The 27,957-nt window shown below is 45.7% G+C and overlaps 1 protein-coding gene and 1 long non-coding RNA gene across 8 annotated transcripts; one reads left to right on the top strand and one right to left on the bottom strand.

Moving 5' to 3' along the window:
• Window positions 1–86: 86 nt before the first annotated feature.
• On the bottom strand, window positions 87–27,478 carry USP30 (ubiquitin specific peptidase 30). Of its 7 annotated transcripts, none has more exons than XM_082354129.1 (13): window positions 27,120–27,454; window positions 24,267–24,376; window positions 22,945–23,127; window positions 16,944–17,047; window positions 12,122–12,220; window positions 11,331–11,373; window positions 10,108–10,202; window positions 5,480–5,539; window positions 4,905–4,991; window positions 4,037–4,117; window positions 3,722–3,941; window positions 2,405–2,525; window positions 87–1,532 (listed from the first exon to the last, which is right to left on the bottom strand). In XM_082354129.1, the coding sequence occupies exons 1-13, from the start codon at window positions 27,200–27,202 to the stop codon at window positions 1,268–1,270; spliced, it is 1,551 nt and encodes a 516-aa protein (XP_082210255.1). In that variant the 5' UTR covers window positions 27,203–27,454; the 3' UTR covers window positions 87–1,267. The 7 variants fall into 7 exon arrangements, with proteins under 7 accessions (XP_082210255.1, XP_082210254.1, XP_082210259.1 ...); XM_082354128.1 differs by having other exon boundaries at window positions 11,331–11,376; window positions 27,120–27,450; XM_082354133.1 differs by lacking the exon at window positions 27,120–27,454 and adding an exon at window positions 23,242–23,643 and having other exon boundaries at window positions 11,331–11,376; window positions 24,267–24,382.
• LOC309610817 lies at window positions 17,054–19,910 on the top strand. The gene is made up of 2 exons (XR_014234170.1): window positions 17,054–17,488; window positions 17,821–19,910. It is a non-coding gene; the product is annotated as an uncharacterized lncRNA (long non-coding RNA).
• Window positions 27,479–27,957: the final 479 nt, after the last annotated feature.

Raw genomic sequence — 27,957 nt, 5'->3', positions numbered from 1 at the left:
GAGACCTTTTGTATGAGGCTACTGGAAACGAATACATTTAGAATATGGACCTAGAACAGAATGACAGTACTAGATATCAGCCATAATTGTATGTTCAAAAAGTTTTTTTAAACTTCTTTTTTGTGGGAAGGGCTGGACGTGGATGGTCATGGAATCTAACTCTTCACTTTACAGATGAGGAAACTGAGGTCCAGAGTGGCAGCAGCCCCAAGGTCAGTGCCCTTCTTTCAGAATCCAGCTCTCAAATGGAGGCCAGGATTGTCTTTTCTTTCCGACACAGCCCCCGGCTCCACCTGTAAACCTCAGGAGCTCTTTATGGGCAATAAATAAATAGATGAGAATAGCTGTCCACCGTGGGGTCCTTGTGTGAGAAAGGGTTTTCTACAGAGCGGAGGAGTCGTAGGTGTGGCACACAGGCCACCGAGTTCTGGCTGTTCACACAGTTCTATAATATGCGATAATCACACCTCGGAGTCCAGGATACAAAAGATAACAGCAAAGAGAAAGCTGGTCACTTGTAACTGACAAAGTAGAGAAAGAATTTCCCCGAGGGGCAGATTTGGCAGATGAGCTTTTACCACATATAAAGAATCGAAAGGTTAGAAAAAGCCATATAAAAAGGGAAGGCAGGTGTGCATCAGGCGTCTTTAAACTGTTCTGTTGCTCTCCATTCGGTAACTTTGGAAGGTACAGAGCTTTTGAAAAATTGTTTATGTGATTCCCAGATGAGGTGTATTTTCCATAAGGGACATGCTACGAAAGCAATTGAGAGTGAAAGGCACTTTTTCTTCGAAGTTGTTGCCTTTAATAATTTCACTAATTCAACCATTTTTATGGGACTGCTTATTAAAAATAAAAGATCTATGCTGACACGTTGGAGGATCAGACAAAGTTAACTCCCCTCTGAGAACACCTAATGTATCAGAATCTAAAAAAGGTGGCTTCTGGAGTCTGGTTTCTTTTAATTACCTGGATCAGGTGAGTGACAAGACACGCTCTAGACACAATGACTGTTTTCCTAGCCCGACACCGCCGCCCTGGTGCGCACGGGCAGAGCTGTGCGGGGAGCCTGACCGCGTTTGAATCGGGGCCACCAGCTCCTGTGTGGAGCCTGCTCTTAGAACACGCCAGAAGGCTGCAGGACTCTAGTGGGGCTGCTTGCACGTACACACCACAGCACGTACACACACGCGCACGCGCGCACACACACACACACACACACAGTTTGGACGGAGCCATCAGCTCTAGCTTCGGGGCCGGGGCAGAGTCATTCTTCAGACTTGCGCTCCTGACTCTGGTGCTGCATCTTGGAAAGAACACGCTCGTAAAACAGCAGGTAGGCGCTGGAGGACAGCACCTCCTGTAGGCTGGCCTTGCGGACGGTGTCGTCAGAAATCCACAGCCACTGGTTGCTGGTGGAGAGAGGGTTCTTGGCTGAAGGCGGGGACCGTCGGTAGGTCACGAAGTGTCCCGAGTGCATGTCTCCGTGGTGGACGACAACTGCCACCAGCTGGAAGAGGTACGCGGAGGCGCTGAACGGTAGGAACAAACGCCAGTGGGTTACAAGTACAACGCGGAAGCTTTAGAGGCAAAAGCGAAGAGTAAAAAACCCTAGATGTTCAACAATAGGGGACTGACACAATGGTACAGCTAGACAACTGAAGACTATGCAACCACTGAAATAGAGACCTGTAAATACAGGTCTGGCCTGGTCAACTGTCCATTCTGTGACTGTATGTATGCTGTGTAGTATATGCACACACACACAAATACACACACACACACACACATACACATACACACACACATAACTTTACAGAGTGGAAGACAAAGATTTAACTGGTGAGGGCTTCCCTGGTGGCACAGTGGTTAAGAATCCGCCTGCCAATGCAGGGGACACGGGTTCGAGCCCTGGTCCGGGAAGATCCCACATGCCGCGGAGCAACTAATCCCGTGCGCCACAACTACTGAGCCTGCGCTCTAGATCCCGCGAGCCACAACTACTGAGCCTGTGAGCCACAACTACTGAAGCCCACACCTAGAGCCCGTGCTCTGCAACAAGAGAAGCCACCGCAATGAGAAGCCCGCGTACCGCAACGAAGAGTAGCCCCCACTCTCTGCAACTAGAGAAAACCCGCGCCCAGCAACGAAGACCCAATGCAGCCTAAAATAAATAAATAAAATAAGTAAATTTATTAAAAAAAAAAAAGATTTAACTGGCAATCTATCTTTAGGTGGTGTCCCAAAAACTCTTTAAATTTCTTTCTTTATATTCTATGTACATACTTTCATACATATGTACATGTATACACACACATAACATTTACAGTTTATGGACTTTATTATAATTCTTATCTTTAAAGCCATCAGTGAATGAGGCGTATGCGTCTAAAAAGTGGCTCACCTGTAGTCAGGAACAGCTGGGAGGGGGAAGGGCATCGGGCTTGGCAGCGTGGGCAAGAAAGACGGGGAGCAGGCGCCGTTCATGAGAATCTGTGTTTTGGTGCCCCCGGGGGGATTCCGAACTGCAAGAGAAAAACGCCGAAGGCGATGAAAGTGAGCAGCAGCTTTGGGTAAACAAAACATGGTTTGGATTAGCTTGAAATTTAACTCCACAATAAGGCTACAAAAGAAAAACAGATACTTGATTTCCTACTGTGCTGATGCATAAAACTTCCTTTCTGTCTCCGCCTGCTTTAACCCCAAACAGGAAACAACGTACCCAGCTCCTAGCCTCCTGCTCACTTTGACAGCTTTGTGAAGCTTTGAGATTCCCAGCCCTGTTTGCTAAAGACCTGCACCCCTGCCAGGGAGAAGAGGAAGCCAGGGCAAAGAGGTCCTTGATTTAAAACTGGGCCCTCTTCCCGCCCCAGCTGCTCCCAATGTTAAACTATTGATCTGCTGAGAAAGGACAAAGCTCGGTCTCCCTGTGAATGATGTCCTGCCAGGCCACACAAATGGACGTAAGAAAGAATTATGGTAGTAAGGGGTGTTAAGTGGGGAAAGGTGGGGTGCAGAGAAGACAGTCCTGGCACATGGGTGGCGAGTTCAGGCTTGGAGCCTTGAAAGTCAGTGAGTTTTCCTCATTTACAAAGAACTGAACATATTACATACAACACCTTTACAAAACTGTCCCAACACTTCATTCCAGTACCAGATCCCCCGTCTGCTGTTTGCCCCTGGACCAATCAGCCTCTGGGAGCCTCGGTTTTCTCTTCAGTGAGACAGAGTGATAATAGCTACCTGGCTTCACTGGGACCTGATTCAATAATTAGCTTCAAGGGAGGATGGCAATGGGATCAGACAACAAGCAATTCAGTAAAGAAGGATCAACCCAAATAAGATGTTCGGGGATCTTCAGCCAGGACACTGCCTCCCCACAGTTCCTGTCTAAACAAGGTGACTGTATTGGGGGGAAGAAAAGAGAAGAAATTCACTGGAATGAGGTGAGCCAATTATTGTTTAGTCAGAAGACCAGAAAGCAACCTTTTGCTTTCCTGCCTGTAGTTTTTCATTTGTCAGAGAGTTTTTAAAAACTAGACATCTCATGACTATATCATTTAAACCTCTTTTACAAAACCTTCCCTCTCCCACCCCCAATCCTGCTGTTCTCAAGAATTTAAGCAGCCGTCGGGCAAGCCTGGCCCTTGTGGCACAAGGAACCGAGAAGATCCCTCTCTGTGCCGCAAATTCCAGCTGCGCTGGCCCCTCGGGCAGGCACCTGGCTTGGGAGCTGCCGGCCCATCCTGCAGCTCCAGTGCAGGCCCCGCCTTCTCGTGCAGCTCGGGGCTGCGGTGACCGGGCTTGTGTCCGAGGAGGCGATACTTGTAGATGTCCATCATCAGGAACTCGTTGAACTGCACGTGCTCGTGCCGCTTCAGGGGTGTGCCGTGGCTGGACCAGCTCAGCCGCTGGAGGTGGATGCACAGACACTGGGGGAGCTGCGGGTGGGAGAGACGGAAAGAGCCGCGGGTCGGGAGCGGGACCCGGGGGGCCCTCGGGAGCAGAGCCGGCCAGGCATGCGGCATGGGCTCACCTTCCCTAGTTTTAACTGTTTGACAAACGTGGTCCTCTGGTGTTCCACCTTCTCCCCATTCAGCGTCCCTTTGGCTTCAATCTGAAATAAAGGAAACATCTCTCTGCAGAAATTCTTTTTTTTTGGGTTTTTTTTTTTTTTGGCAGCGTTGCGCAGCTTGCAGGATCTTAGTTCCCTGACCAGGGATCAAACCCACGCCCTCGGCAATGAAAGCGCGGAGTCCTAACCACTGGACCGCCAGGGAAGGCCCTCTGCAGAAATTCTTGAAACAGGACCCCTAGGGAGAGCTGCGGGTCAGGCTGGCGTTACAAGTGCATTCACTGGGCACTTGACGTCCACCTGCTGAAGGAACTCAGCTGCCCAATTATCTGTGAGTTGTCTTCACTCTTTTAGTCATTAACTAATGGTGACCGTGGAGGCAAAAGAAGTAAAGAGGCCGCACTGAAACTGACACTAGCATGTCATCTGTTTCGTTCTGTGTCTTCAAAATTTCTGGCCCCCACAGTTCCTCTTAATTCAGAGGGTGATGTTTAATTGCTCGGGGGAGTCGGGCAGGTCGCTCAGCTGAAGCAGATGTGAAACAGGAGGGTACGGAGGCAACTGCAGTGAATTGGAGCGGGCCTGTGCCACCTCAAAGCATGGCATTCAAATTTTTTTCTTTAAACATTTTGCGGACGAAACCAAACTCATCTGGGAAAAAGATTTGGTCCGTGGGCTGCCAATTTCCTCAGCAACTTAGATGGACGTGGCTGTGGCTGCAGAGAGCCTCTGGGGGTAGTCGGCAGAGCTCAGGGCCGACGGTGTGGGAAGCGCTGTATCAGGACACGTGAGCCGGCTTGGGAAATGGCACTTGGGGTTAAAGCCATACCTTCGTACAGTTGTCACATACGACATCCCGCACGGATTCCGACGAGATGAAGTGGTGAAGGCAGTGGTCCAGGGTCAGTGGATGACCCTACGGCACAAGAAGAACATTCATGATTACAATTCAAGGAGAGCTAGACTGAAACTGTTAACCGTGTGAAGCCCAGAGCTTTATTCTGCTTAGGCGGGCAGTGAAGCTTCACAGACACAACTGGGTGTTTCCTGAACAAATGGGGAGCCCAGAGCATCCTGGATTTGCTCTTATGGACGGATTCAAGGGTATAAGGACATAACACTGCAGAAAGTTATGGGCTTCCATGTTCTTGTAGATAGCTTTGAATTTGAGATTAATGTGTGTGTGTGTGTTCAAAAAAGCCAAAATTTCTGCAGCAAGAGAGAAAATGCCCACCTTCTCCCCCCAAGACAGGCCATGGTACCACAGATTAAAACTAAGACGGGTTCAACCAGCCATGTGTCTGAGTCATGTGTAGTAGCTGAGCTACATGAAATGTCTCAGAGCCCTTTCAGATTCAAATGTCTCCAAAACAGACCTCAAGTAAACCACAGATCAGTACATACCCATGTGGCAGCTGGAATACTTAGTGAAAGGCTATCGAAGGTATCAAATCGAACGGGACTCTGAAACACATATTGCAGAAAATCCAGAAAGGACTTAGGTTCAATTCAAAGCTTTATAGATGGGAAGATATATGCCTATAAAACAGTTTAATATTTACATGCCCAACAGTAACATAGTCAAACATAATGTACTTACCTAGAAGCAAATTGTATTAAGAACAACCTTGTAAACATAAGAACTACAATAATACTAAAGGATATCTTGGAAAAACTATACAATAGCATACCTGACCCAGCAATTTTGGGATTTTTATCCTAAGGAAATAACCATGGATAACATAACTACAAGGATGTGGTTATCACAGCATCATTTATGACAGCAAAATGAGAATTGGTGAAAATTCTAGGGAATGATTAAATAAAGTATATCATGTCCATATATTATAGAATGGAATACTATATTAAAAATAGTGTAGTAGAACTATACATGATTATATGGAAAGATGTGCATGTTATATTATTAGCTGCAAAAAAAGCCCCAAAACAACAAATGATAAAACAGGGTTAAGAGTTCCTGCTTTCGGACTTCCCTGGTGGCGCAGTGGTTAAGAATCTGCCCGCCAATGCAGGGGACACAGGTTCAAGCCCTGGTCCGGGAAGATCACACATGCCATGGAGTGACTAAGCCCATGCGCCACATCTACTAAGCCTGCGCTCTAGAGCCCGTGCTCCACAACAAGAGAAGCCACCGCAATGAGAAGCCCGCGCACTGCAACGAAGAGTAGCCCCACTCGCCACAACTAGAGAAAGCCTGCATGCAGCAATGAGGACACAACACAGCCATAAATAAATAAATAAATATATTAAAAAAAAAAAAAAAAAGAGTTCCTGCTTTCGATGATGGCACGGTAGGTTGGCTAGACTAACTCTCCTTGACATAGTAACAGTTGTAAAATCTGGACCAAAGCAAAACAATTTGAACAACTGGAGGGCTACCAAAAGCAGGAAGAAATGGAGAAGAAGTCAATTCTTGGAGAAACAGGACCTCCGTGGGTGAGATTTGTACTGTGTGGCTTCTTTGCCTGAGGGTACCCCCTAATCCATGCAGTTCAGTGTTGGGTGGGAAAAAGCAGCAGTCTTACAGGATTAAGGTGTCAGAAGACAGAGTTCAGGGCTGGTACAGAGGCTGGAGGAAATCCCAGAAAGAGAGGAGCCAAGAGAGGATAAGCCCTAAAATCTGTGTATAAACCCTGCCTGATTCCATGGCTGATCCCTAAAGCACACAGACACGGAAGAGGCTCCAGGGACTCAGCAAGAAGCTGCGGCTGGAGGCTGAGAAAACTGAGCAGAGGTTCTGCCGCCCATTGTTGGGAGAGATGGGGTTTGGAGTTTGAGCTCAGCCAAGGCAACCGCCTGCTAGAACAGAATTCATTATTTCTCAGAGAGACATACCAGAATCCAGAGTCTCTACTACAGTGTCAATATTAAAAAATTACTAGACATACAGAACAAAGAAAGAAGAAAGTGTGACCCATGGTGTGTAGGGAAGAGGAGGTGATGACCTGGATGGTGAAATTAGCACAAGGACCCTAAAGAAGTATCATAAATATGCTCAAGGGGACTTCCCTGGTGGCACAATGGTTAAGAATCCGCCTGCCAATGCAGGGGACACGGGTTTGAGCCCTGGTCCGGGAAGATCCCACATGCCACGGAGCTACTGAGCCCACGTGCCACAACTACTGAAGCCCGTGCCTAGAGCCCGTGCTCTGCAACAAGAGAAGCCACTGTAATGAGAAGCCTGCACACCGCAACGAAGAGTAGTCCCCACTCGCTGTAGCTAGAGAAAGCCCACGCACAGCAACGAAGACCCAACGCAGCCAAAAATAAATAAATAAGTAAATAAATTAAAAAAAAAAATACGCTCAAGGACAAAAAGGAAGAGAGAGTTATTTAGATCTAGCGGAGGACAAATAGAGAATCTCAGCAGAGAAATGGAAATTATAGAGAACCAAAAGAAATATATAATTAAAAGGAACAATAACTCAAATGAAAAATTCACTGGGCAAGCAAACAGAGATTGAAGATGGAAAAGACAGTCAGTAAATTTGAAGATAGGTCAATAGAAATTATCTAAATTGAAGGACACGGAGGAGAAAGACTGAAGAAAAAAGAACCAAGCCTGAGTGACCCTGAGTGACCCTGAGGGACAATATCAAATGGACTAACAAGTCGAGAATGGGGCATACGTATTTTTGAAAAAAATAATGGCCAAAAAAATGTTCAAAGTTGGTGAAAAGCATAAATGTACATAAATGTAACCAAACCAAAACAACAGCAACACTGTCAACCCAAAATTCTATACGCAGCCAAACCAGTCTTCAAAAAGAAGAAGGGCAAAACAAGAACATTTTTATATAAATGAAATCTAAGTGAATTTGTCAACAGACCTGCAAGAAATGGTAAAGGAATATTTTTAGACTGAAGGGAAAAAAACATCAAATGGACCTGGATCTACAGAAAGCACTGAGGAATACTGAAAATGGTAAATGTGAAATTTTTTTCTTTTAATTTCTTTTAAACACATATAACTGTTTAGAGCAAAAATTTTTTTTTTTTTTTTTTTTTTTTTTTTTTTTTTTAGAGCAAAAATTTTTATGACAGTGTTGTGGGGTTTATAATGTATGTAGATGTAAAGAATATATACGACAAAGCACAAAAGATGGGGTAAGAGAACTATACTTTCATAATGTTCCTACATTTTACACAAAGGAATATGATATTAACTCTAAATAAACTGTGATAAGTTAACGCTGCATGATGTAATCACACACACACAAATGTAAAAAAAGTGTAGCTACAAAGCTAACAGAGGAATTACGATGGAATACTAAAAAGTATTCAATTAACCCAAAAGAAGGGAGGAATGGAGGAACAGAGAAACAAAAACTATGTGAGACAAGTAGAAAACAAACAGTAAAACAGCAGACCTAAATCCACCCTATAAATACCTACGTTAAATGTAAATGGACTAAACACACCGATTAAAAGGCAGATAGGAAGCTGGATAAAAAGGCAAGACCCGATTATATGCTGTCTACAAAAGCCACACTTTAAATACAAAGACAAAAGATAGGTCAAAAATAAGAGCACAGAAAGAGACATACCATAGAAACAGACAAAATAGACTTCCAGACAAGGAGTCTTACTAGAGATAAAGAGGGACATTTCATCACGACAATAAGAGTCAACTCATCATAATTAATTCATGTGTATGTGCCTAATAGCAAAGTCTCAAAAGAAATTCAGCAAAAATAGAACTATAGAAAGAAAAAGAAACAAATTCCAGCAAACACTTAAGGAAAAAGCAATACCAATATTACCCAAAGACCTTGAGGAAACAGAGGCAGGAATACTTCCCAGCTTATTTTATGAGGCTAGCATAACCATTATAATATAACCTGAGAAAGACATTACAAGAAAATCATAAACATAAAACACGAATAGCCTTCAGAAAATGTTAGCAAATCAAATCTAGTAATATATAAAAAGAATGACATCACAATAAAATGAAATTTATCCCAGAAACACAAAGGTAGTTTAACATTAGAAAAATCAATCACTGTAATTCACCATATTAACAGAATAAAAGAAAAAAAAAAGATCATCTCAATATATGTAGAAAAAGCAAGACAAAATCCAATTATTAGTCATGATAAAAACTCTCAGCAAACTAGGAATAGAAAAGAACTTTCTCAGTGTGATAAAAGGAGAATATGAAAACTCAAAGAAAACATCATACTTAATTATGAAACACCAAATATTTGTTTCTTAAGATTTGAGATGAGGCAAAAGAGAAAACAACCCAAATGTCCATCAGCTGACGAATGGATAAACAAAATGTGGTCTATCCATACAATGGAATATTATTTGGTAATAAACAGGAATGAAGTACTGATACATGCTACAACATGTGGAAGAACCCTGAAAACATTATGCTGAGTGAAAGAAGCTAGTCTCAAAGCACCATATATTATATGATTCCATTTATATGAAACATCCAGAATAGACAAATTATATAGAGACAGAAAGTAGATTAGTGGTTTCCTAGGGCTGACAGAGTGTGGGGAGAAATGAGAAATGACTGCTAATGGGTACAGGGGTGGTTTTTTTGTGTGTGCGGGAACGAGGGGTGGGTGATGAAAAATATTCTAAAATTGACTGAGGTGACAGTTGTACAATTCTCTATTTTTGCATCATGCTCAAAATTCTGCATAATAAAAATTTAAAATCTCAAAAGCAAAACACACACACACACACACACACACACACACACCAAAAAACCAGCCCTAGAATCTGTTGTGTTCACCATGGGTATAGACCCAACCTTAGGACTCAAAACCCTGCCAATCACAATGGGTCTGCTGCTCTTGGTACAGAAGATGCCATCTGAGAATCAACTGATATGTCAGCACTGACCAAGGGTGGGCAGTCGGTCCACCAAGCCTACAGACCCCAGAAAATTCACAAAAGCCAGACACCAATGTCAGTCCCCATGCTCTGGATCCTTCATGAATCTTAACTTAAATAAAACCTTGCCAGAAAATATCAAGTATTGGTATTGTATTTACCTGGTGCTCACAGTGTTTGCAGACCATGTTACTAGTAAGTCTTCCATGAAAAGGATGCTGGGACTTCCAGTGGTTGGATGTGGGATGAGGTGACCCTGGAATACAGAACACCTTTTGAAAGGCCACCTCTAGCCCACTGGCACCAACCTCAAAATTCACCCCCCTTCTTATTAGTATGTGGTAGACACACCTTCTTTAGAAAAAAAATTTAAAAAAGTTCCTGAAAAGGAAACTGAAAGAGCTTCCCTTATTGAAATCCATCAAAAAGACAACCAGTTCCCTTCACAGGAGAATTTACACAGGTCCTTAAATGTGGTTTCTATATAATAGGTACAGCCACATTTAAAAAAGAAATTTGTGTTTGAGAACGTCTTTTTACAAACATTTGCTTCAAATGTTTGAGATGTCACAAGAATGATACCACTGGTGAACATTCCATAAAGTGAGATAAACTTCTGAAATCATCAGAATAAGCAGGTTCTGAAAAATGCGAGTTTTGGGGGGAACAGGACGGGGGCTAGCGGAATAAACACAGCAGCGTGGTGTGCTAGTTGGAACCACGGGCTCCAAGTCAGGCCAGCCTGGGCCGGGTCCTGGCTTTGCTTATTAGCCATGTGACCCAGAGCCAGAGACTTCATCCCTGTAAGCCTCAGTTTGCCGGAAATGGGGATAATTATGACCCCACTCTCCTCCATACCGCCAACTTCATAGAGCTGTTGGGAGGCTTAAATGAGATATTACGGTGCCTGGCACACGGTATGGACCCAAAAGAGAATTGTTCTCATTACTGCCAGTGTGCAAAGGAATTGACACGTCATTTTTTTTTTAAGTGTTAAGAAAACAATAATTTCCTTCTAAGGAGGAAGGGATCATTTGCAGGAATAGTTGGCCAAAGTGTAAATGCTGAGGACACGGCAGTTTCAGCTTATTAAGTTCACCGGAGGACCAATTCAAGAAGGTAAAGAAAAACCCTAGTTTGAGGGAGAAATAAGTCCGTTCAGAGGAAACTGAGCAGGGCTCGGGTGTGATGGAACAATTCAAGATGTTCACCAGGGGGACAGTTTAAAACTGTTTCCACAACACAAGTTCCTTTCAAGTACACACACTCCAAGTCAGAATGCGTGTCACCAAAAAAACATTATTTTTAGAAAACATAAAGCAAATTATTGTCACATCTAAAAAGTACACATCTCACGTGTTATAGTTCAATGGAAAGTGACTACCTCTGGTGCGGCAGGTGATCTGTCTGGGAGTCACTTCTGACTGCTGCTGTAGGGCAAGAAAAAGAAAGAGGCTGAAAACCCTAGTGCAATCTCTCTGATCACCCACCCTCACCCCACTCCTAAATCTCACAAGTTTCTGTGCTGACTGCACAGCTCAAAATCAACTCTATTTATTTATATATTTTTTTACTTTTTGGCCACGCCGCTCGGCACGTGGGATCTTAGCTCCCCGACCAGGGATCGAACCCGAGCCCTCTGCCTTAGAAGCACGGAGGCTTAACCACTGGACCACCAGGGAAGTCCCTCAAAATCAACTTTAAACCAAGCTTCCTAAAAGGGGCCTTAATTATGCTCTCTGGTTGGTCACTGTACCTGTTCCTTCACCAAATGCAACTGAACATACTGCCTCTCTGGAATATTCCCCCCCTTTTACTAATTAACTTTTATCAACTCCCTAACATTTATAATGCGCCAGAGAAATAAGATTCATTTAGCATTCCTGTGGCTCCTTGTTCTCCTGTATTAAATAGGGGGGAAAAATACATTCTTTCATCTCAAGCCCAACACAAATTGCAGCAAGGAATCGTTTTTAAGAGCTTGACATCCCTAACCAAAGTCACCAACTGCCAAGTGTGACGTTTAAGACCCTCCCCCGGCCTCACTCCCACTACTGGGTTTTTATCAAATCTTACTTTTGAGTTTAAAGTTACACGAAAATTACATTTGTATTCCCTGTACCTGTTCAATATGCACAGACCGCATTCACTGTATTGAGAGTGTTAATGGTTTACCTCTAGGGAATGCACATCAAACAGATGTGTGACCCGGGGCTGGTGGTCCCGCTCATCCTCCAAAGACGAGGTAATGACATGGAATAACTCATGAGCGTCCTGTCAAAGGGCAAAGCATTCTTCAGAGTGGCCCGAAGAGGCCGCGGCAACGTCCGAACCACCCCTGTGTGGACCACCAGGAAGACCCCCTATGGCTAAGGTGGGCAGAATTTGCTTTCCACCTTCTCAAGGCCCAGTGTGTTAAATGGAAATGGTTACATCCTAGACATTTTCACGAGTAAAGGCCCTCAACTGAGAGGCCCAAGGGGAGAGAGAAGGAAAGAATGCTGGGTGGGCAGGCTTCACGCTGATCTGAGCCATCTCTGAGCCTGTTTTAGCTTTACTGAGGTAGTTCTGACCTCTGCTCTACCTGACTACTGTTTTTTTTTCATTGTGGTAAAGCACTCATCCAATTTAAGCTTTTTACGTGTACAGCTCATTGGCATTAAGCACATTCACATTGTTGTGCTACCATCACCACCGTCCATCTTCAGAACTTTTTTCATCTTCCCAAATGGAAACTCCACGCCCACTAAACACTAACTCTCCAATCCGCCCCCACCCCTCGGCACCCACTGTTCTACTCTGTTGTCTATGAATTCCGCTTATCCTCAGATAAGTGGAATCATACAGTATCTGTCCCTTTGTGACTGACTTGTTTCACTTAGCACAATATGCCGATTCACCTATGATGCAGCGCAGAATTTCCTTCCTTTCAAAGGCTGAGTAATAACTCCACTATGTACACCTATCACATCTTGTTCATCCATCAGCCATGGATGGGCGGGTGAGCTGCTTCCGCCTTGCAGCTGTCATGAACGATGCTGCTGCGAACAGGGCTACGCGAACATCTGAGTCCCCGCTGTCAGCTCTTCCGGGCGAACACCCAGAAGCAGAGTTGCTGCCTCATGTGGCAGGGGACTACTTTTTTTTTTTTTTTTTCTTATAAATTCATTTATCCATTTATTTATTTTTGGCTGTGTTGGGTCCTTGCCTCTGTGCAAGGGCTCTCTCCAGTTGTGGCGAGCGGGGGCCACTCTTCATCGCGGTGCGCAGGCCTCTCACTGTCGCGGCCTCTCTTGTTGCGGAGCACAGGCTCCAGACGCGCAGGCTCAGTAGTTGTGGCTCACACGCGTAACTGCTCCGCAGCATGTGGGATCTTCCCGGACCGGGGCACGAACCCATGTCCCCTGCATTGGCAGGCGGACTCCCAACCACTGCGCCACCAGGGAAGCCCACAGGGGACTACTTTTTAAAGATCAACTCAAACGCCCCTCTCCCCAAAGCCAAAGCCACCCCGACTCCCCTGGGGTGGGCAGCCCGTGCGCCCTGAACTCTGACGCAGCTGGTCCTCACTGGGCTGCCACTCTTGGCTCCGTCCACAGTCACCAGAGCGATCTGTTTTTAAAGGCAAATGACTTTTCTGCTTTCAGCCTCCCGATGGCCTCCACCGCTGCAGTAAATGGCTCCCTTCTTAGCTAGCTGACCAGCCCTGACACGCCCCGGCCCCTAGAACCCTCTCCCCCACTCGCTGTGCCCCAGCCCCTGGCCTCCTCTTGCTCCATGAATGCGCCAAGCCGGCCCCCACCTCAGGCCCGGGTCTTCACGCGGCCGCCTCTCTCTCATCCTTCAGGGCTCCTCAGGGAACCCTCCCTCACCAGCCCTCCCTGACCTAACCTCAGCCCTGGCCATTCAGCAGCGGCCCTGCACGCTCTCCCTCCGAAACACCCGCTGAATCCCTGAGGTCTCTCCATCTGCCCTGCCTCGGCCCCAGTCTGAGCCGGACCCTCTCCGGCCTGGGTGTCTGCACGGCCTCCCAGCTTTCCTCTCTGCTCCCGTCCTGCCCCCCTGCGCGCCTGCTGTACACAGAGGCCGGCGTGGTCCCGTTCACAGGTTAGGTGGGGCCAAAGCAGCCCCCTGTCAAAGCTCCGAGTGGCTCCCCCGGACGCAGGGCAGAAGCCCAGCCCCGGCCCTCGGCCTCCCAGGCCCTGCACTCCTCACAGCCCCCCCTCCACTGCTTGCCCTGTCCTTCCCGCGCTTCTCCAAACGCGGCGGTGTCCTTGCAGCTGCTCGAGGCTTTCGCCCCGGCTTTGCTCCTCCGGCTGGCACACTGCGCCCACAGCACCCGGGCCTCGCTCCTCTTTAGACTCCAGGTCTCAGCTGAAACCTCAGGTCTCTAGAGAAGCCGCCCCCTCTAAAGGAGTCCCCCTGCCGCCTTCCTCTCACCGCCCGTCCTCCCACACTTTCTCACATCACCTTCTTAGCACACGTTAAGGTTACCTGTGGACGGTCAGCAGCCCCACCCTCACTACACCGCGAGCTCCTTGAGCGCAGGGCCCCTGCAAGTCACGCTTGCTGCTACCACCCAGCGCCCTCAGCAGGCCCTTCCCGAGGCCGGCATTCAGTAAGTATTTGTTGCACGTATAAATGAATCCCCTCTGAGGCTATGACCAGCAGTTGGCGAGAGAGTGATGGAGAGTCAAAGGTAAGTAAGGCAAGGCTCTTGCCCTCAGGGACTCACAACCCAGGGGCAGACACGGCAGCCTTGCTACTGTCTAGCAGTGCAATGCTATGGCCCTGTTATGACCAATGAGCCCTGGACGTGGAGCTGAGGGAGGATCATCTCTTCCTGCAAGGCTCGGGGAGCCCTGACAGACCAGGCATCTGGGCCAGCCCGTGAAGCATGAGCAAGGGTCCACCACAGAGAAAAATCCCAAGACAGGACGGAGTCGGATCCAAAACCTATTCCGTCACCATCAACCACGTGACTACTTGGCCTTGAGAAAAGGAACAGTATCGCAGAAGAGCTGAAGAGCAGCCACTTTAGTGCCAGACTGGCTTGAATCCTGGCTCTGTCACTCAAATAGCTGTGTGACTTTGGGCAAGTCACCTGACTGCTCTGAACCTCAGTGTTCTCATCTGTAAAATGGGGATAGTAACAGTAACTCCTTACAGGGCTGTGGTGAGGATCCAATCAGATAATTCACATACCTGGTCCAAAGCACCCGACAGCTCTAGCTTTAGACACTGAAAAGTGGTTGGATGACCAGATCATTAATAGTGAAGGTGTGGACAAGGCCCCACGCTAGACGCTCTGGATACCTTCAAAGAGGAACAGAACCAGAGAGAGACATGCTTTCTCCTTCCCACGCACACTACGGCACTCTGCGGCTCAGTGTCAGACACTGGAAATACTCCCCAGGAGCATCTGGGACTTAAGTGGGTCCTTGACAGAAGAGCAGGACTTAGAAAAGGAATGTGGGCAAAGAATGTCGCCTGTCATATCAGTAAACAAAGGACGTTGCTGGCCACCAAGCCATCAGCTCCTGCAGCCGCCCCCTACTGTGTCCTCTGAGGGGATTCAAGGTGGAGAAAAGCAGGATACCAGCCCTAGACAGCTAAGGGGCACTTCGAAGGAATGATTTCAATGAACTCAGACCCTTGCATCTTCCCTTACACAGAAAAATGCTAAATTCATTAACTTGAGATGTCTGTTTTTTCTTTAATTAACAGTAATCTTTTGATGTTCTGACTACGTGGTTTTGTTTTTGCAAACACTTGATATATCCTCCTCCTCCCTTACCTCTTGGGAACAGTCCCTCAGAGCTATCTGAGAGGCTGCCTCCCGGGCTTAAGTCCTCAGGACGTCAGTCAAATAAAACCTAACTCTCAACTTTTAGGTTGTGCATTTTTTTTTCAGCCGACAGGTATCTGATGTTCTTAAGGACTAAATCTCAGTCACTCTCTCAGTTTAGAGAAATGTAAAATGTAGCTAAATAATTCCAGTTACCAGAGGAGGATTTAAAAAGTATTCCCTAAATGGAAAACTATTTCAACATAGAATGGATTAATCGAGAAGCGCTGTAAGGAAGTATAGGATACTCTCAACGTCGTGTTTAAGAAGTAACACAGACATGGCTTCAGATCAAAGTGGAAACAGAGATCATCTCTAAAGAAGAGGGGAGAGAGGAAGCCTTCCCGCCTCACTTCTCCGTTTTTACATGCCTCCTGCTTCAGCCCCACAGTTCTGGGAGCCCAGGGGCTCTGGTCCAGGGGCTACCTGGGGGAGGCAGAAGCAGCCAACCCAGCGCTGCCCAGGGCCAGCCTGGAAATGTGGCGGCGGGGATGGACCGCCGGAAGTGTACAGCAATGGAAGCGAAATTTTCGGTCCCTAGAACATCACTCTCTCAGCCTCAGCCTCGTCCTCTGGGGAAGAGGAGGAGGGTGGCCAGTACCAAAGAAGACAAGGAAGCTGTAGTCGTGGAAAAGGGGGGCAGGAGTGGCTGGAGGAAGGCCCTGGGACTGCATACGACAGCTGCTCAAGGTTTGCAGCCACTTTAAGCCAGCCTCCGAAGACTGATTTTTTTTTTTTTTAATGAAGGTATAGTCTAAAAAAGAGTCTCACCTGAACCTCTGAGCCTCTAAGGTAAAGTCACCTGCCTCTCTCTAATAGGCCCCAGATGTCCCCACCATCCACTGAAATGCAAAGTCACTCAAGAACTAAAAAGATTTTCCCTCTTTGGCAGCTGTGTGCTCAGGCCCTATCCTGTGAACCTTCCCTCTCCCCTGATCGCGAGAGCAGGAATAAAGTTCACAATCTGGTCTCAGGACACTAAGGCTGTCTAAAATGTCACAGAAATGTCCACGCAGGGCAGACAACTGCAAGGTCAATGCTGGCGTTTATTCTTCCCGCTGCAGCAATGCAGCTGTTTCTGGAGCTCAGGCCCCACCTCATTAGTGGGAAAGATTCTCCAAGGAAACCTGCTTTGAATGTTGTGTTCACCTGCTCTTCAAACGAAGAGATCTGCCATCTGTACATTCTTAAGACGTCCAACAAGCAGCTTGCATCCAAGACCTCTTCATCAGTGACTTCTTGGCAGGATAAAGCTGGGAACAAAAAAGGAAGCACAGTTATTAAGTGAACCAGCACAACAACTAACCAGAAAACCTGCACAGCACAACGTGTCAAAGCTAATTAAAAATGTAAGGACTGTAAAATTCACCTTGGAATTATATCTCTTTCATTATTCTTCCTTGTAGCCTTACCCAATGCTTAGTACACTAGTAGACACTTCGTGTTTGTTGAATGAATGTAATTTTTCATGAGGCTGCAGCATTTAAATGAAGTAATTGACTTTCAGATATCTGAATTACTATCATCAATATAAATTTACTGTTGCAAGATTTGTAGTGAATAAAATGATCTTAACTCACAACTCTGAGGGACAGGAGGGCCTTTAAACAACCATCTGGTCCAACCCTACGCTCACTGCCCTAACCCCCTCCACATGACTCTCTCCTGTGGCCATAAGGCCTTCTCTTGGATTTGTTTGCATTTGAGTTTCTTCGTTTTTTTTTTTTTGGGGGGGGGGTTATTTATTTATTTATTTATTTTATTTATGGCTGTGTTGGGTCTTCGTTTCTGTGCGAGGGCTCTCTCTAGTTGTGGCAAGTGGGGGCCACTCTTCATCGTGGTGCGTGGGCCTCTCATTATCGCGGCCTCTCTTGTTGCGGAGCACAGGCTCCAGACACGCAGGTTCAGTAATTGTGGCTCACGGGCCCAGCCGCTCCGCAGCATGGGGGATCTTCCCAGACCAGGGCTCGAACCCATGTTCCCTGCATTGGCAGGCAGATTCTCAACCACTGCGCCACCAGGGAAGCCCTGCATTTGAGTTTCTGATTATCACCGCAAAGCATCAAGCTCTATGAGGCAGCCTGAAAACGTCTTCTGAGTGGTTTTCTTTTCAATCAAGGTAGAATCAAGCCTAATAGACAAAAATAAAATCTGATGGGCTTATGAATTTATATTACAATTACATCTAGATCAGGGTTGGCAAACTTTTTCTGGAAGGGGTCATCTAGTAAACATTTTAGGCTTTGCAGGTGTCTGTAGCAACTACTCATCTCTGCCAATGTAGCACAAAAAGCAGCCATAGATGACAGATAAATAATATGTAATATTACATATTACATAGATAATATGTAAACAAATGGCCATGGCTGTGTTTCAATAAAACTTTATTCACAAAAACAGGCGGTGGGACTTCCCTGGTGGTGCAGTGGTTAAGAATCCGCCTGCCAATGCAGGCGACACGGGTTCGAGCCCTGGTCCAGGAAGATCCCACATGCCGCGGAGCAACTAAGCCCGTGCACCACAACTACTGTGCTTGCACTCTAGAGCCCGTGAGCCACAACTACTGAGCCCACGTGCCACAACTACTGAAGTCCGTGCGCCTAGAGCCACAACAACAAGCCGCGCGCCTTGCTCCACAACAAGAGAAGCCACCACAATGAGAAGCCCGCGCACCACAACGAAGAGTAGCCCCCGCTTGCCGCAACTATAGAAAGCCCACACGCAGCAACAAAGACCCAATGCAGCCAAAAATAAATAAATAAATAAAGTCATTTAAAAGAAGAAACAAAAAAAAACAGGCGGTAGGCCAAATTTGGCCCAAGGGCCATAGTTTGTTGATTCCTGATCTTGACCATCCCCCGTCCCATAGCATATTATTATGGACCAGTATATCACACTGGGCCAGTACTGCTAGTGCAGAGGAGATAAAAATACAGGAGCCTGCCCTCTCAATGCAGTTTCTGGGAGTTCAGCGATTCTCCAGATAAACTAAGCCAGCCTGTTTCTCCTCCTTGATTTGCAGTCACTGAACTTGAGAGATGGCTCTGAATACTTCAGGCTGACTCTAGAGGGTCTGAACATTGCCAACGCCACCCCTGTCGGAACATGGCTGGTGCCGTGGGTGGTCACCTGTGGTGGAGAAGCAGCAGCGTTGGTGGCCAGTAGCCAGTTATCAGTGCAAATAAACCCTGAGGTCAGACCTTTACCCTCCAGTATGAAGGAGACCCATCAGGAGAGGTACTGTTCCTTCCTTCTTCCTCCTACATTCCCAGGCAGCCCTTCTGTTAGCTTTTACCCTCCCAAGGAAAATCTGAATGTCCCCTTCAGCCCAATTTTGCCTACAATGCTGTGTGGCAATGTGGCGATGTCTACTAATTTTCGTACCCTACAATCCAGCAGTGTGACTTTCTCAGGATCTACCCCAGGGGAAGAGGTGCCTATGTGCACGATGGGCATGTACCAGGACGTTCACTGCAGCCTGTTTACGTAGACAAGGCGCCGGAAGCAAAGGGCTAAGTAAACCGGGATATCTTGCAATTATAGATGCTAGGGAGCTGTAAAGGTGCGTGACGTTTGTAAATCACATGTTTGATAAGGGCCTGAGAGCCAAAATATATAAGGAACTCCTAAAACTCAACAACAACAAAAATACTGAAAACCAAATTAAAAAGTGGACAAAAGATCTGAATAGACATTTCATTACAAAAACACAAAAAAAACCTAGAAATGGCCAATAAACACATGAAAAGATGCTCAACATAACCTATGATTAGGGAAATGCAAATCAAGACCACAATGAGATATCACTTTCACACCCATCAAAAAGACAGACAGGGCTTCCCTGGTGGCACAGTGGTTGAGAGTCTGCCTGCCAATGCAGGGGACACGGGTTCGAGCCCTGGTCTGGGAAGATCCCACGTGCCGCGGAGCAGCTGGGCCCGTGAGCCACAATTACTGAGCCTGCGCATCTGGAGCCTGTGCTCCGCAACAAGAGAGGCCGCGATAGTGAGAGGCCCGTGCACCGCGATGAAGAGTGGCCCCCGCTCGCCGCAACTGGAGAAAGCCCTCGCACAGAAACGAAGACCCAACACAGCCAAAAATAAATAAATAAATAAAGCTTCCATTTAAAATAAATAAATAAATTAAAAAAATAAAAACGCAAATATAAGACCATTTAACAACAACAACAACAAAAAAAGACAGACAATAACAAGTGCTGGTGAGGATGTGGAGAACTGGAACATTTGTGCACTGCTGGTGGGAATGTAAAATGCCAAAGCTGCTATGGAAAGCGTATGGTGATTCCTCAAAATAGTAAACAGAATTACCATTTGATCCAGCAATTCCACTTCTGGGTCTATACCCCCCAAAATTAAAAGCACGGGCTTGAACAGATATCTGTACACCAGTGTCCATAGCAGCATTATTCACAATGGCCAAAAGGTGGAAACAACCCAAACGTCCACTGACCTATAAATGGATAAACAAAATGTAGTGTGTATATACATACATATACACACACAGTGGAATATTACTCATATTCAGCCTTAAAAAGGAATGAAATTCTGACACATGCTACAATGTGGATGAACCTCAAGGACATTATGCTAAGTGAAACAAACCAGACATAAAAGGACAAATATTGTATGATTCCACTTAAATATGGTACATAGTCAAACTCATAGAGACAGAAAATAGAATAGTAGTTACCAGGGTCTGGGGGTAGTGGAAAATGGAAGTTATTGTTTAATGGATACAGAGTTGCAATACGGGAAGATGCAAACTTTCTGGAGATGAATAGTGGTCATGGTTGCACAACAATGTGAATATACTTAATACTACAGAACTGTTTACTTGAAAATGGTTATGGTGGTAAATTTTACACTATGAATATTTTACCTCAATTTTTAAAAATGGGCAAAGGATATGAGTTGGCAGTTCACAGAAGACAAAATACATGAGACCAGTAAACTCACAAAAAGAAAAAAAAAACGGTGAATGAGGTAGAGCTACAAGTACTGAAATGGCCATTTTTCTAATACATATCACGTTACTTGGTCATGAAAAAACAAACAAAACAATATATCATTTCTGTGGGTACTTAGAAACATAGTTAAATGCACAGAAAATGGTCTGGAAGGTTACACTTATCTTTTACTTTTGGGAAGGAAGGAGGGGAGCTGGACCGGTGTAGTGATAAAGAGAATTTTAGCCTTATCTGTAATGCTTTAATTTTTTAACAAGAAGAATTTACTCATGCATTACTTATATAATTAAAAACTATTTCTAAAAACCAAAATAAAAGACACTTAGAATCAGAAGCAGAGAAGGAAGTATATAATGGGAGGACAACACCTAACCCTACATTATGACACCTATGTGGACGTGTCAGTTCTTCACACAGTGTTTGGGATGGTATTTTTTTTTTTTTTAAACAGGGCAGTAAAAGAAATTATTTTCAAGTTGCCTCTTATACAGAAGAGCAGAACTTACTTTTCATAAAGGTTTCTGTGTCAAGCTGAGATCATACCTCAGTGAAGCAATATTTAGCTGAGTGTTTTTAAAATCCAATTTTTTTTTCTGACTATGTGAGTAATACACGATTATTGAAAATTTTAGTAGTTTTTTTTTTTTTTTCATGTTTTTAAACTGTCACCTGCACCATGCCAAAATAGCCATGGCTAACATTTTGGCTTTTTCTGTCCAGCTTTTTTCTGTGGAAATTTTTGCTTTGGCTGAAGTAAAATTATACCATATTTCGTACCTCACTCTTTCAAACTTAATAGAATAGCCTATGCCCTCTCCCAAATTAAAAGCAAAACAAAACCATTCATAAAGATGATTCTTAATGGCTATGCAACATTCCATTGATTGCTTAATCATTCCACTGCTGGATAACCATATTCTTTCCTTTTTCCCCCCATTACCACTAGGTGTTGGAGATCTTTGCACATACAGTCAGCCATCCATACCCACTGGTTCCGCATCCTCAGATTCAACCAAGGATTGAAAATACTTAGGAAGGGAATTCCCTGGCGGTCCAGTGGTTAAGACTCCGTGCTTCCACTGCCAGGGGCCCAGGTTCAATCCCTAGTAGGGGAACTAAGATCCCGCTGCACAGTGTAGCCCAAATAAAAGAAAATACTCAGGAAAACAAATTCCAGAAAGTTCCCCAAAGCAAAATTTGAATTTGCCAGGCACCGGCAACTATTTACATAGTATTTACATTGTATCAGGTATTATAAGTAACATAGAGATGATTTAAAGTTTATGGGAGGAGGTAGGTAGGTTATACACAAACACTACACCATTTCATATAAGGGACTTGAGCATCTGCAGATTTTGGTATCTGCGTGTGGGGTTGTCCAGATGCTACAGGAGGAAACCCAGTTCTACAGTCAAAAAAAGTGGTTTCAAAATGAAGTTAGATTGGTGGCTTCTTAAAACCTTTACCAAGCCCGTGTACACTGTGACTCTCCAAGCTCGGGGCCAGTATTGGGCCATTCCCACACTTGTTTGCCCTGAGAACGCCACTGCAGGCTAGTGTAAATCATGGTCCACCAATTACTTGGTCAAATGGTACTGAACATTTTGCAAGCTATTACTGTGTGGTTCCACTGTTTTCCAGAAAGGCTGCCCCAAGTTACACCACCACCAGCACGTATGAAGGTGTCACCCAACAGCTGGTCAGGATTGTGGATTTTCCAGTCTTTGCTGACAGGCCAAAAAATGGTACCTCACTATTACGTTATTTACATTTCTTTGATGATGGCCAAATTGCTTATTTTGTTTGTTAGATGCATTCTGTATCTATCTAAATACAATTTGTATTATTCCTTTTGTGAATTACCTTATTTCCTAGGCTAAGACACTCTTTGTTTTCAAACTTTGATGTTTGTGAAACCAGAGTACTTCTTACAGTCGAAATGCTTAAATGGAAGTGGATTTTTCTCCTTCCCTAAAAAGCTGTTACTAAACTGACAATTTTTAAAATAAACGATTACAGCTTTGATTTAAAAAAAAAATACCTGTCTCTATCTATTGGGCCCTTATGATCTTTTTCTACACAAAGGCTATTAACCTTCTGCCTGCCATCTGGGCTGCTGCTTTGAAAGTGCACAGCACGCCCTTTACATTTCCAGGTAGGTACCTTTCAAGAGGCGCAACAGTGTCAAGGACAAGTACTGGTGTTGGGGGCACTCCTTCTGATCCCTGGTGTACTGGGTGGTGAACTCTTCCAGCCACTTGATGAAGGTGGGGCAGGCAGACAGGCCTTGCAGCAGGGAGTTCATGAAGCAGGTGTTCCCCAAGTTGACAAGGCCAGGCACAAGCCCTAAAAAAGTGGGGGGAACGAGAGAACAGAGCATCACATTGGACCATCTCCTTTTTCTCCTCCCATCTGGGACCCAGAATTCCTGCACCGTGGCCTTGGACTGAAAACCCCTACCTCAGAAAGTCCTCATCCACAGAGAGCAGGGAGCCAGGTATCCTGTCCTAGCCGAGGCCCAGTCCTACTACCGCTCCTTCAGGAGACCGCAAGCCGCAGAAGGACAAGTCCGGGCCGCGTGTGACTACTGAAATGCACCAGAGTGTCTGGCACAGCCTGGCTTCCATTGAATGTTCAGAAACAACACTGAGTAACCTCTCTCTCTCTTTCTCTCCCTCACTCTCTCTCTCTTCTTTGTTAAGAAAGCAATGTTTCTCACAACAGAAGAAAACAATTGTTCTGTTCTTGTTCCCCAGGACAATGATTTTGTTCTTATAATCAGTGGGAAAGACACCACTACTGCCATTCTGATCAGTCCTTCTGCAAAGAGATCAACAAAATCTGACATACTTCCCTCTTCCGCTGAAATTAAAAAAAAAAAACAAAAAAAAAAAACACTTTTTATTATGAGAGTTCTCAAACATGCACAAAAGAAGAGCAGATATCTAATGAACCCCAGTTACAACCATCCCCAGATTTAACAGTGATCAACATTCTGCTACACCTGTCCCTTTTACGTATTTATTTATTTTGGCTGAATTTTAATCAATATAAGTAGAGCAACATTGACAAAGGGAGGCATTTTTAAAAATAAGGAAATAGACTTTTGTGTTAGTGAAGAAACGAACTTGAAACATTTACTTGTGACTAGCAGCTATTCAGTGAAAGCACAAAGGCGTCACACAATTAGGCAGCTGTACAACTGAAAAACACAATGGCCACAGCAATGAGAACACTTAAACAATTAAGCCACTTGAAATTTTTCATTACGAAGCATGTCTCAAACTCATGACCTTAGTGGGGGTGAAATATAACTCTTTTTACTATGGGGTATAAAATAATGAGTCATTAAAATTAACTTCTGTTTAAAAGAAAGTACTATTGACAAAACTGAAGATACAAGAGAACCAAAAACGTCCTCCCCTTTTTGTACTGTTTTTAAACAATAAGGTCTATAGACCATGATCCAAAGGCTTCATTCTTACCTTTTCTACGCTTCTTTCTTTCTGTAATGGGACCCCAAATAACATATATTCCTGCTGCTAGCGCAGCGGCAATTCCACCTATAACACCCCAGTTCTTCATGACTTTATATCTAAAAAAGAAAATAAGTTTACTGTCTTTCCTCATCACAAATGCAATATGTGTATATACAGGTACAGGTACACAGAAATAACATTTCATCAAAATAACCCACTGGCCTGCCAAATACCTAGCTTTCAGATTAAACTAATATACAGTATAGGATTATGTCTTGAAAATCAGCACATTTAGACATTAGGATTTAAAACCTAAGTCGGAGCACAACCTCCCCAGAGCCCCACCGGCCAGGGCTTTCCTCCTGCTCTGCCTCTCATTCTGCTGCCATTCTGGCCGCCACCCCGGCCACAGCCAAGCTCCCAACCCAGGGCCTCTGCACTGCTGCTCTCTCTGCCTCAGATGCTGTTCCCCCATGTCCCACCGCTTGGCTCACTCGCTCCCCATCCCTTCACTTCTAACAAACTACTAGAACCTGCACTCGTGGCCCTTTTACCCAGTTCTACTTTTTCTTTTTACCACAGAGCTCACCACCTTCCAACCTAACTTTCACTTATTCACCATGTTTATTTTCGGTCTCCCGCAACTGAAATGCAAAGTCCCCACAGGCAGGGATCTTTGTTTTACACACTAACATATCCCAAGTGTTTCCAAGTATTTAGATCACATAGTAGGTTCTTGATAATATTTATTGAATGATTGGGACCTGGAGAAATATAGAAATGGATTTATCTTTTAGGTTATTAAACAGAGTGGGGGAGAGGCATACAATAGTGTAAAAGATCTTCTAAATATTTATTAAATTACAGATTTCTTCATTTGAGGCTTGACTCGAATACTGAAGTTATTCTTTTACTACAAATAAAGAAATTTCACCAGTAACTTAAAACACTGTCTTCATACACAGTTATGTATTTCCACTAAATAAGGCAACCAATATATGTACCTACATATATCTGTGCAATATATACCTGTATATATGTTAGCTACATATATGTGTGTGTTTAAAATATTCTTATCCCAATATATGGATCATGTGAGTATTGTTTTGATCTCAACTCAGTCAACATTAACTCAGGGAAGAGCCACTGGGGATACCAGTAACTCTGTCTACAACAACCAACATTTTTCCAATGTCATGGCTGATGTGATACACAACTGATGACTGAATTTCAAATAAATCTTTGTTCTCCCAAGACAGTGTTGGTAGAATGTGCACAGAACTTGGTTAAGAAAGTGGAATTCCGTAATCTGGTTCAGTTCTGGTTCTGCTATTCCCTACGGCATCATTGTACCTTCTAAGCCTCAGCTTCCTCATCTGTACAATGGGGACAATTGTGAGACCTACCTTACAGAATTATTGTAAAGACTGAATAAGTGCTAATGCATGGGGTGCATAGTAAGAGCTTAATAAATGTTAGCTGCTGCAATTATCAAGAATTATAATCTCAGCTTCATTCATGAAAGTTATTCTTGAAGTTTCTTAATGCAACACTGTGCTGACTTTTACACAATAGGTATATTCACGTGAGGCCACATGGATCTGAACTCATGTCTGTTGGGCTGCCAAGTCTGTGCTTCAAACCAGGAAGCTCATGGGGAAATTGAAGGACAGAATGTCAAAAGGATGGGAGAGAGGGCCTGCCTAGGTCCTAAGTACGGCATGGATAAAAAACCCAGGGCCAAGTGTAACTCTGGAAACCCCACAACACGAGGAGAGTAGTGGGGCCTGGGAGTGAAAAGATCTGGCTTCTCCCCGCAGCTCTGCTGTCAGCTCAGCTGTAGGACCACAGGCATGGCCACTGCAAGGCCCGTGTCCCAACTACAGAATTGGGGCACTGGACAGGATCGCCACTGAGGACTTCCAACCCTGGGATAATAAGCTCTTTAGACTGCTCCAGTTCCAGAGGGAGGAAGCTGACCTGAGCAATGGGTCTCAGTCATTTAGGGTCAGGAAGGGGGCTTGTGGGGAGGGACGGAGCCACAGTGCTCAGCTCTGAAGCCCGGAGCCCGAGGGAGGGTGGATAAGAGAAGGGACATAGGGACCCTGACAGGGTTGAGAACCCATACTATTGGGGGTCCTAGCAGGAATGTGGGATCTTAACAGGACTGGGAGCCTTAACAGGTTAAGGGGTCCTGATTGGTTTAGGTGCCCTTGCCAGATAAAGAGCCACTAATTAGATTAGGGACCCATACAGACTAAGGGATCCCTGGCAAAAGTGGGGGGGGTGTGACAGGAAGAGGGGTACTGACAAAGTGCGGGTGGGGGGCGCTAGCAAGCCCGGGGCACTTTACAGGGTTGTGAGAACCATGGCAGGACTGGGGAGCTTGACAGGTTGGGGAACGCTAGCAGGCCAGGAACTGACATGACTATGGAGCCCAGAAGGATTTGGGGTATCTTGAAAGGAAGAAGGGGTCCGGTAAGGCCTGCGAGACGCTGAGGGCTCCGAGGGGGCCATTGACAGGCTGAGGCTCCCTGGAAGTTCTGGGGACAATGACAGAATTAGAGGAGGCACTGGCAGGCGGAGGAGGGGGTGGAGGGGGCACTGATGAAACTGGGAGCGCCAGCAGAACTGGGGAGTGCCGACAGTATCGCCGTTGCCTGGAGGCTTTGGAGGCCCGTCGCCCTTCCCGCCCCAAGGCCTGGGCCTCCAACACTTCGGGACGCAGAAACCTCCGGAATGCTCACTCCGGCCCCTGGGGACCATTACTAGGGCGTGAAAGGGCCGCCATAGGCCAGCCTGGGTACCCTGGTCCCTCTGGTCACGGCCTTCCTGGCCGTCCCGCCCCCCAAAGCTCACCTGACGGCCGCCCCGGTCCGCAGGAAGCGCTGGAGGGCCCTGTCGGCCGCGGTCATCGCCGCCTCAGCCCGGGAGCCCAGCATCGCGGCTGCGCGGGAGGCCTGCCGCCGCCCCCGCCGCGATCTCCGCGGCCGGACCCAGGGCTCCGAGGGCTCCCGAGACGGCGGAACCCGCGGCCAAAGTCCCAGCTCCTCCGGGGAGGGTAGACCGAAGGACGGGCTCCCGGAAGAAACGGAAGTGGTTCTCGCCGGAGGACTGGAGTCGACGGACCACCGCGTTGTTTTTCCTTTTCCCCCTTAGTCACTGGCGTCGGCGTCGGTTATTAAGGGAGGCCGTGCGGCCCGGGGCCGCTTGGTTTTCAAGTTTTGCTCGGGCCCTGTTCATAGTTACACATATCCCATTTGCAGAAGGGACCCTGGGTCATTTTTATTTTTCGGTGTGAAGAGGGCGACCCCCGCCTGAAAACGGGATCACGACTAGGCCACCGTTAGTTATAATTGTCGTCGGAGTGGAAATGGATCGCAGAGGAAGGGCCTTTAATGAGCATGTGGCCCATCTCTGACGACACCTATAGAGAAACCGAGACCTTTAATAATAACAGCCACCAAACTTATTGTTTACTTAAATGCATCGCTAAGTACATCACATGCATTATTCATATTCAATCTTCACAGTTTTTACATCCCAGGAAGTACAAGAAATTTAGAGAAAAAGTCTTTTGACACAGCTTGTAAGTGGTGGAGACAAGATTGGCAGGCAAGTCTGTGTGTCTCCAGAATAGCAGTGTCCAATAGAAATATATGGAAGTAAACATTTAAAATTTTCTAGTAGCCACATT

Source organism: Balaenoptera borealis, assembly GCF_965194805.1.
Source record: "Balaenoptera borealis genome assembly, chromosome: 14".
NCBI classification, from domain to species: domain Eukaryota; kingdom Metazoa; phylum Chordata; class Mammalia; order Artiodactyla; family Balaenopteridae; genus Balaenoptera; species Balaenoptera borealis.
The sequence above is the reverse complement of the archived record's forward strand: the minus strand, read 5'-3'. Positions and strand labels throughout refer to the sequence as shown.

What these genes read in the sequence shown, in the direction of transcription:
- USP30 (XM_082354128.1), bottom strand. Translation starts at nt 27,202, where the DNA reads ATGCTGGGCTCCCGGGCTGAGGCGGCGATGACCGCGGCCGACAGGGCC. An exon ending in GTATTCCAGCTGCCACATGG is followed by an intron (nt 4,992 to 5,479) that starts GTATGTACTGAT and finishes CTTGTGCCGTAG; the next exon opens with GGTCATCCACTGACCCTGGA. An exon ending in CCAGCTGTTCCTGACTACAG is followed by an intron (nt 1,533 to 2,404) that starts GTGAGCCACTTT and finishes CCTACCGTTCAG; the next exon opens with CGCCTCCGCGTACCTCTTCC.